At 31.5% G+C, this 9,951-nt stretch overlaps 1 protein-coding gene across 1 annotated transcript in view; it reads left to right on the forward strand.

The window, feature by feature from the left end:
* The window catches only part of LOC111626488 (carnitine O-palmitoyltransferase 1, liver isoform-like), a 50,178-nt gene that overhangs the window by 16,898 nt on the left and 23,329 nt on the right, over nucleotides 1-9,951 (forward strand). Inside the window, exons 4-7 of the mRNA XM_023369868.1 lie at nucleotides 4,563-4,692; nucleotides 4,785-4,924; nucleotides 5,161-5,360; nucleotides 5,430-5,583. Of these exons, the coding sequence (XP_023225636.1) occupies nucleotides 4,563-4,692; nucleotides 4,785-4,924; nucleotides 5,161-5,360; nucleotides 5,430-5,583 (624 nt within the window). The remainder of the gene's footprint in view (nucleotides 1-4,562; nucleotides 4,693-4,784; nucleotides 4,925-5,160; nucleotides 5,361-5,429; nucleotides 5,584-9,951) is intronic.

Genomic DNA, 9,951 nt, shown 5'->3' on the forward strand with positions numbered 1-9,951 from the left:
TTCTTGTATTTTATATTAAAATGATAGGCAAGCAATTCTGTTAAAAGCACTGGCACTGAACGTTTCGCTTCATGCAGTCTATTTTGCAACTTTTTTTAAAATGATGTCAATCCCGAAAATCTCGGGATTAGGAAAACTTAATCCCGAAAATTTTGGGACTGAAAAGTAGTCGGGATCCCGGGATCAAATCCTCTAGTGTAGACTAATAAACCTGTTCAACTCTTAAGTAACTAAGTAGTTTTTTGTAATCTTCTCCATTAGTTTATAGAAAGCCAGCATGTTAAAAACAATTTGCTATTGTTTGCATTGATACATTTTGCCATGCCATATGGAAAAAGTTCATTGCATCAAGAAGATTTTAGGAAACAGTTCTTTGCTATTATCTATAGAAATTACCATTTTCAAAAGGAGAATTTGCTGATAATCTTTAACTTTCTTAAAACCAGGGTAACGATCTGTCGCACCCCCCATTGTTATAACAATGTACTAGAGTACCGATTTGTTGTTACCTTGCGAAAAATCGATTTTAATGAAAATTTTTGGCAACAGATGCCACCACTTGACTGTAGTGTGTTGTCTACCATCTGTTTCACATATTTTTGTCCAGGTGGTGTTTTGTTGACTCAGAAATTTTTATTTAGCGATTTATTTTCTTAATTTATATATTCTCTCATTTATTTTATAGCATATTTACGTAATAATATTACTAAAATACGTTTATTCATGCTATAATAAGTTTATTTAGTTATAATAAGTCAATGTATGATAAATATTTAAATTGTGACCTTTAATTTTAATATTTTATAAATTTTTTTATTTTTTATTTTTTAATTTAATTAAAAATATTAGCACATCGTAAATGTATTACTACTGGTTTATATATTTATCACAATAATTTATATTATTGTTCAAAATAAAATGAATAAAGAATATTAGTTCGTAATATTCATCGATAGCAAAATAAAGGTTAGATTCCAAACAAAGGATATATTATAATCTGTGATAATTTTAAAACTAAAAATCGTACATTCATAAATGTTATATAGAATTGTACAGAACAACATTTTAAGTCGTTCTGGCTTAGTGCCAAGAACAAACTACTTAATTGGAGTATGTGAATTTTAAAAAATGTTGCAAATTTTCACAGACAGATGTCAGTTCTGATATATTATAATTTTTTTCTATTGAATTTTTTTATGGAAATGTATTTTAAAATATCGTATTTATAACTACAGATATTAATAAATGTAACGTGATTTTTGTCATATGAATATAACAATAACTTGATTTTTGGTGAATTTTTGAAATAATATAACTTGTTGACCTATATTGACCTTGGCCCTTCTAGACAATAAACGTAAACACGGGGGCGTGGTAACTGCTTCTAAGAAGGTTAAGCTGTGTATAACCCAGGGGTGGCCAACACTTTTTGCCCCCAGGCCGAATTGGAAATAAAACTTTTCATTGGGCTGAACCAGAGGCTGCCCTAGGAAGATTTTGAGATTGTGCAAGATCTCATTGTGGTGTAATCCCACAGAGACTGAATTGTAGATAGAGATTACAGATATATTTTTCACATCATCATGCTTTATCAACACTTTATGCTGTACTTACGAGATTTGTAATGGAGGGTTAACTCTAAACACACAGTGAGTTGTTGACCTTTTTTTTTTTTCCTTATGCGTCAGAATTTTTCATCGAACTATTTGGACTTCAGTACCTAATATTGAGTAAAGAATTAGACATAACATAAAAAACGTAAATATATGAGCCCTCACAAGAGACTAGTATTTATGAGCCCTACTTGGGACTTCTATGAGCCTATTTAGGGACGCTAACAAAATCAGAACACTCTTCTGAAAACAACATTCTTGGCCTCTTTGTGCTCTCTGAGCAGTAAGGGGCCTAAAACCACAAATAAAAAAAAGAAACGTACCTAATATTGAAAGTTTGATCACAGGCCACATAAATTCATTAGACGAGCTGGATCTGGCCCGCAGGCGGTATGTTGGCCATGCCTGGTATAACCCGTTGATCTAAAGGCTGTAGTTTTGAACTTGTATTAGGTAGCATGAACACCAGTGTAATGTAATGTAAATTCTTAATGTTGGAATGTGCTGGGCAATTGTCAATCAATAATAAAATGTTTTGTTTCTTTTTTCTCAGTTCTTCATCCCATTCTTGAAGTTTGCCACAGAAAATTTCAGAGGTCATCCAAGCTTTTCAGTTAGATTTGTAGTTTATTGGTAGCTGTCAATTTTTGAAACTTCTTGGAATTTTTGACTTACTGATTACTAACAATTTTTTCTTTTCTGTTCCCACAAGATTTGATGCTAGTAGAATAGTAATTCTTTCTTCAGATAATTTTCCTCATGCACAGCTTTCTCCTTTGAATTTTAGCATCCTATTTGGTGTAAGCTTATAAAAAAAGATTTGTTTCATCTGCGTTAAAGATATCACAATCTTGGAAATTTTCTCTAATTTTGTGCTACTTATTTTGCAACTAGTTTTCTACCATGTCTATGTTTACTGCACCTACTTCTCCAACAATTTTTTGCTTTCAATACTATGTCCTTTTTTAAATTTCTTGATCTAATTTCTATTGCATTTAAACTCTTTTCTAATTTGCTTCCTCTTCCGTTTTTGACCACAATATAGCACCACTAATAGTTGTGTTTTTAAGTCTGCTGAAAAAACCATTTTAGCAATACTTGATCTAATTTATCATGTACTGATTTTCTAAGTTTTTTAGCATTCAAATTATCATGTTCAAAACTTTCTTTCTCCTTCCAAATGGTATCAACTGTCAATTCAATCATATTCATTTCTTTGTAATTCACTTTGCTTTATACCATTTTTCCAACCTTTTAATAATTTTATATTTAGTCTGTAACGTAAATGACTTATGTTTATGTTTCCACTGATTAGTGCTTAAGATTGTCAAATTTCAAAAGGATGTATGCATGGTACTTCATAATTCCAGCTTAGCGAACAGCAAGAGTGAATATGTCTCAAGATTATGCACAGTTCATTACTTTTTATAACCAACATCAGTAAATGAAATTTTTCTAACCAATAACAGCATAAATTTTAAATTTTTTGATGATTTGATTTTGAAATTCAAATTTGAAATACTGTATTTATAGTATTTCAAAGCATACTTTCAATATCCAAATGTTAAATGGATGGAAAATCAAACAGAATCATTTGATCATTAATAACAGATCAGAAATCACATTTAAAATTTAAATTACAGCATTAGCAAATGAAAATCTTCAACAGTGTAAATTTCTAAGTTTATTGTTAATGGGTTAGTAGATGAACCTCAGAAAATAACTTAGTAAAGTAAGAAAACAGAGAGAGTATAAAAAGTTTTAATTTGTGATGAAAAATTAGAAAGGTTATATGATGATAATGGTCGATGTATGCCACCACTGAAAACATTTCAGCAAGCAAAACTGAAAGCACCACAGAGATTACTTTGGGATATTAGTCCAAAACTTGCAGAAAAAATTAAATTTTCATTGCAGATTGCTTTAAAAGCAAAAATATCCAAATTAAGCAGCATTTTTCGTAATAAGTCATTTTAGGTCATGACCTCTTACATTTTGTTTAAGAATGTGTTAAATTTATTTGTTTTTCACTGTAAATTTTTGCTTGCATTTTAATAATAAAGTAATAGAGAGATCAATTTTTAAAAATAACAGACTTCTTTATTACTTTATATTATTTGCCTTGCTCTATCATAAATATAATGTATATGCATGGGTGTCTGCAGAAAATTTTCCAGTAGAGGCAAAGCTCGGAGAAAAATAATTAATCAATAAATTTTTATTTAGTTATTTAATTTTTTGGAATTTTTTCACAAGTAGATTACAGAGTACAATATTGCTTCACTACAAAAAGACAAAGCATCCCATGATCAAGTCTCAATCATTTTTATGTTTATAATTTGTGGAATTTTTTATTTGATTCCTGGGAGGGAAAGAGCCCCATTTGCCCTCTCTGCAGATGCCCATATGTATGGGGCAGTGGACACGTACATGCAGACAGTTGATCTGTCCACATACAAAGCAATTATCTGTCTTCTGCAGATAGATAGTTGCTTTGTATGCAGACTGATTGTACTGTATACAAAGCAACTATTTGTTAATGATCAAGTAATGTTTTAAATATTTTACATCTTAATATGATAGGTTTTTTTCTTTTAAAACTCAATGTATCACCTACATATAGTTATATTTTTTGGAAATTAATTGGAGATTTAGTTTGGCATTGGTACATGTTTATAATTTTTCTCCATTTATTATAAAATAATGAGGAATAAATTCATGATTAATGTTTTTCTCTAGAATGTCTAATAATTAGGAATGGATTACTGATTTTAAGGGGATGTCTGTAATTTATTTTATTGCTCAAAAATGTGTTGTGAAATGAGCAACTTAAGAAATAGCTACTTTTTAATAAAAAAAATAGTACTTTTTAAAATACAAATAGTTTTTAAAATTTTGTTGATCATTTATGTTATGAACTAATATTTAAAAATTTTAATATTTAATTAGCATATTATTGTTATGAGAAGAGGTTTATACTACAAATTACATGTTTATGATAAAATGAATCAATTACTATGTCCAACTTCTCTGGAAGAACAAATTGAATGGATTGTAAAAGATGCAGAAAAACATGCTGGTAATTATGAATATCAAGTAATATAAAACCCTGTTATATATTAAATAAATTATCAAGATCAAACAATAATGGATTATATTTAATTCAATTAGATTTAATTTCTGAAGAAGAAAAAAATATTGCTTCTTTGACTGCATTAGAAAGAACTGAATGGGCAAAAATTCGAAAAGAATGCCTCATTTCTGGCATCAATGGTGAAAGTCTAAGAGCTGTAGAAAGATCTATCTTTATTGTAAGTACTTTTTTAGAAAATAAATTTTAGAAATCTATTGTGTGATTAATATCATATGCTTATGTAATAAATTATAGTATGAGATTGAATAATGTTTGCTAACTTATATATATATATAAGTTTGTTATACTTATATAAATATAAGTGTTTGATAAATATATATATATATCAAACACATGGATGTAATAAATTGATTAATCAGATATATTAATGTTTTAATTAATTAATGTTTTCAGATTGCAATTTTAGATTATATTCCAAAAGATCTGAACAGTAAATGTAATTATTTACTTAATGGTGATGGGAAAAATATATGGTTTGATAAATCATTAAATCTGTTAATTCTTGGAAATTCTTCGTGTGGAATTAATTGTGAACATAGTATGGCAGATGCTCCTGTTATGGCTCACATGTGGGAATTTACACTCAGTAAAGAGTAAGTTCAGATTATTTCTTTTGGTTGTGTTATCATTTTTTTGAAAGTAACATTATGATACATTTTAAGAGTGTTAGAAAGGTTATATGATGATAATGGTCGATGTATGCCACCACTGAAAACATTTCAGCAAGCAAAACTGAAAGCACCACAGAGATTACTTTGGGATATTGGTCCAAAACTTGCAGAAAAAATTAAATTTTCATTGCAGATTGCTTTAAAAGTGAGTATATGAAATTATTAATAATCATAAACAAATTTATCAGCTAGTTAAAATTGAATTTCAAATATGAATCTAGACTATTAAAAATTATTTTTTTGTATTATCATTCAATATACATAATAATAGCATCTTACCTGTTTTTACCGGGTGCAAGAATTAGGTTCTCCCTCTTCCAAGACAAATTAGAGAATTTTTAGATGGGTCTAAAAACATGTTTGATTTTCCGCAAAAAACCGCATTTAAAATAGTACAGTAAAATCCGAATTCAGGGTAATCCTTAACCCTCTTCCTCTTTCTCTCCCTCTCCTCAGTGGGGGAAAGTCCCTTCTTTGTGTACATTCTCATCATGTACCCTAACTGTGTACGCTGTCCCCCTCATGGACCATAGATTTGATAGGGAATTGGTCTACATTGGCACTACTAAACGTGCTATTGGTGTCAGATGGACGGAGCACCAACGGGACATCCTACACAACAGAGGTTCTACGTCGTTATCTTTGTATGCTTCGGACCCGGAGATCTCTGCAGACTTCGACAACACAAAACTCCTTATTACCACACCTTTTACAGACCACCTCAAGTGGTTGGAACAAATGGAAATATGCAAAGCATACAATACATCTGCACCTATCAATTCGAGGGATGAAATTACCCTGTCTCTAGCGTGGCAGGCCCTACTCCAGAATGACGATTCACATTAATAAATACGTATAATAATTAGGGTATTAAAACATCAAACCTGCTGATATGATATTTCATTTTTATTTTTACTTAATTTTTAAAATGCATAAAATGCCGTTATAAAAAACCGAACATTATGTAATGACTTTGGATTACGAATACTGGAATGCACGTGATTCACCTTGATTTTTTTGAATTTCGATATTTGAAATATGGTTCTAAATAATTTGTTTTTCGAATGTCGCAGTTTGGAAGAATTTCGTTCTGCTGGTCTTCATTCTAACGAATTTTTACGGACTAATCTTTGCTTGAGAAAGGACCCAGGGAGGGATCCAAAAACGTTTGCGTGTAGTATTACTCATATTTTTTTCCCACCGGTTAAAGGTTTGTTGAGAGATTATTTTAAATTTCAATTTTCAACTCCTAACCTTTTGGGCTCTGTGCTTAATGTTGTTGTTATTATTATTATTATTATTTTTTTTGTTATGTTTTGTCAGTTATACTCGGTTCACACCGGTGGCTGTGTACTATGCCGGACCAAAGTCAAGGCATAGTAACCAAAACAAAACTAAAATTAAATAAGTGTGTCAGTGTGTGTGTCTGTATTCAGGAATTTCCTAACAATGTGGCATGTATTCAATATAGTGGCCTTCTGTAGTGTGATGTATGTATTTCTACTCAATTGTAATGTTCCCAGGCTTTTGTGTAGTGTGTGTGGTATCACACCTGTACAGGAGAGAACGACAGGTACAATAAGCACCCTATCCATCCTCCACAGATGCCTTATTTCCTGGGCGAGTTCTGTGTACTTGCTAATTTTTTCAGTGCATGTGTTTTGTACATTGTGAGTGTTTGGAATGGCTATGTCTATAATGTATGTGATTTTATTGTGTTTGTCAATGAGTGTGATGTCTGGTCTGTTGTGGTAAATTGTTTTATCTGTGATTATGGCTCTGTCGTAGTACATTTTGTGCGTGTTGTTTTCCAATACTGTCTGTGGAATATACTTGTAGTATGGTTCGTGGATGTCTACCAATTTGTGTTTCTTTGCAAGCTCTTGGTGTATTATATTTGCTACTTGATTGTGTCTATGTAAGTAATCTGTCTGTGCCAAGAGCTTGCAACCAGAAGTGATGTGTTGTATAGTTTCTGGCATGATGTGACATTTTCTGCATGTGTCATTTGTGAGTGTTGTATCTTTGAGTATGTGTTTTCTGTAGTTTTTAGTATTTATGACCTGATCCTGTATGGCAATCATGAATCCTTCCGTCTCCCCAAAGAGGCATCCCCGATCTAACCAGCTGTTTGACGCAGTTTTGTCAACAAAATCCTGGGCCAGGTCGTAAGGATGCCTGCCATGGAGAGCCTTTTGAGCCCATGATTGCTTAATGTTGTCTATGCTTTTTATATGTTGTGTCATGTCTGTATGTTGTGAGTGTAAGTTTAATGGTGTGTTATTTGAGTCTGCTAGAGTTACTGCTTTATGTAACTGTGATGTTTCTTGTTTCTTGTAGAAAAACTCTCGCAGTGACTGTATTTGTTTGTAGTGAAGGTTAACTATGTCAATCAGGCCACGTCCGCCTTCTTTACGTGGAAGGGTTAATCTTTCTGTGGCGGATTTAGGATGATGTTGTTTATGCTTAGTAAGTGTTGTTCTTGTTTTCCTTTGGAGTTGCTCGAGATCTGTGTGAGTCCAATGTATAACTCCAAAAGAGTATGTGAGTACTGGGATGACATATGTGTTTATTGCTTTAACTGTGTGTTTTGCATTTAACTGTGTTCTAAGTATAGCGTTTAACCTACTTTGGTATTCTTTAATTAATCGTTGCTTTATTTGTGTATGTTCTGTTAGTTTGGCCTGTTGGAATCCTAAATACTTGTAGAACTCGCCCTCTTCCATGGATTCAATAACGTCTCCATTTCCAAGTGCAAAATCTTCTTTCTTCAGGATTCCTTTTTCTATGTGAAGTTTTTTTGCATTTGTCTAAGCCAAACTCCATTTGTATGTCCTTAGTGTATGAGTGTGTGATTTGTAGGAGTTGATGAAGTTGTTTCTGTGTGGATGCATAAAGTTTTATGTCGTCCATGTACATGAGATGTGACAGCGTAAACTGTGTTGTTTTTTCATGTCTGATATTGTAGCCGTATTGAGTGTTGTTTAACATGTTGGATAATGGGTTCAGGGCTAGGCAGAATTAGAGAGGACTCAAGGAATCTCCTTGAAAAATTCCTCGTCTGATGAATATTTCGTTTGTTTGTATGGAAGTGTTACTAACCCTGAGATGCAGTGTTGTTCTCCAGTGCTGCATAGTGTTTTCGAAGAATTATTATTATTATTATTAACCCATCTCGATTATAAGATTAGGGTCAAATTTATGAGAAATTTTGTTTTCACCATTCTATTTATCAGATATCTAATAGGAAAAAAAAAATGTTTAAAATCATTATTGAATTTTATCTGAATAAATTCTTAGTATTTAAAAAGATTTTTTATTTAAGTAATCTAAAAAATAAAAAATGAAATAATATATAAAATAAAAAAAATCAGAAAATTTTTCATTATAACGGAGAATTAACTTACTTAATGATAACCTTACTTGAATAAAATGATTAATTTTAAATTCTAAAATCTAAAAAAAAACTTGTTTGGAACATTATATTTCAAATTCAATATTTTAAATTTTTTGAATTTGGAATGAATTCAAATATTTGTTCGAATTTGTTTATTTTGGATATATTGTTTTTGAGTTAAGTGAAAATGATTAAAATATTTATTAATAGCCAAAATGTATACTATATGTGCCACAATTTACTTTCCATCTTTATTATGTACACTTTATACTGACTAAAACAAACTCTCTCTTCCTCTTCCTTGGGGGGTGGAATTTCCAAAAATCCCTTCTTAAAATGTGCATTCTCATGGCATACCCTACTAAAACGCAAAAAACTGCACCTAAAATAGTACAATAGAAGACGAGTTCTTCAAGGTAGTCCTTAACCCTCTACCTCTCCTCCGTGGGGGATTTCCAAAAATTTTTTATTAGGGTGCATTCTCATAGCATACCCTTCTAAAATGCCGTTAAAAATAAAATATTACATCTAAAATAGTACAGTAGAAGCTGAGTTCTTTGGGATAAGCCTTAATCCTCTCCCTCTCCCCTGCAGGGGGAATTTCAAAAAAATCCCTTCTTAGTGTACAGCAGGGGTGTCCAACCGTGGGCCACATGCGGCCCAAGGCAAGTTCCAATGCAGCCCAATAAATGTGTAAACAAAACCGACAAAATGTTTTAATTTTTTTATTATTTATCTATTTCAACGGCATAAACTCAAAAAAGAAGTTTCACAAAGCCGTAAACCTTTATTCATATTTTATTTTTGAGTGGAAAGGAAATATTTTCAAATACTTGGAGTTGTGTGAATGAGGAAGGATTACTAAATAAAGCTGGAGTTGTGACTCAAAGGATTATAGACCCAAATTTGGGAAAAGGAGGGAAAGATGAGAAAGGACAAAAGATGTAGTAGTGAGTAAGGTTAAATAGATCTTCTGTTAAGCAAATATGGACCCTTAATTTTCCAACCTTTCTCACTTTTTTATCTTTTGTCCTTTCTCTCCTTTCCCTGCACTTGGGTCTATAATCCTTTGATTCACAACTACAGCTTTATTTAGTATTTTTTCCAACGTTGCAA

Source organism: Centruroides sculpturatus, unplaced genomic scaffold (genome assembly GCF_000671375.1).
Source record: "Centruroides sculpturatus isolate CEXI.00-Female unplaced genomic scaffold, Cexi_2.0 scaffold318, whole genome shotgun sequence".
NCBI lineage: Eukaryota > Metazoa > Arthropoda > Arachnida > Scorpiones > Buthidae > Centruroides > Centruroides sculpturatus.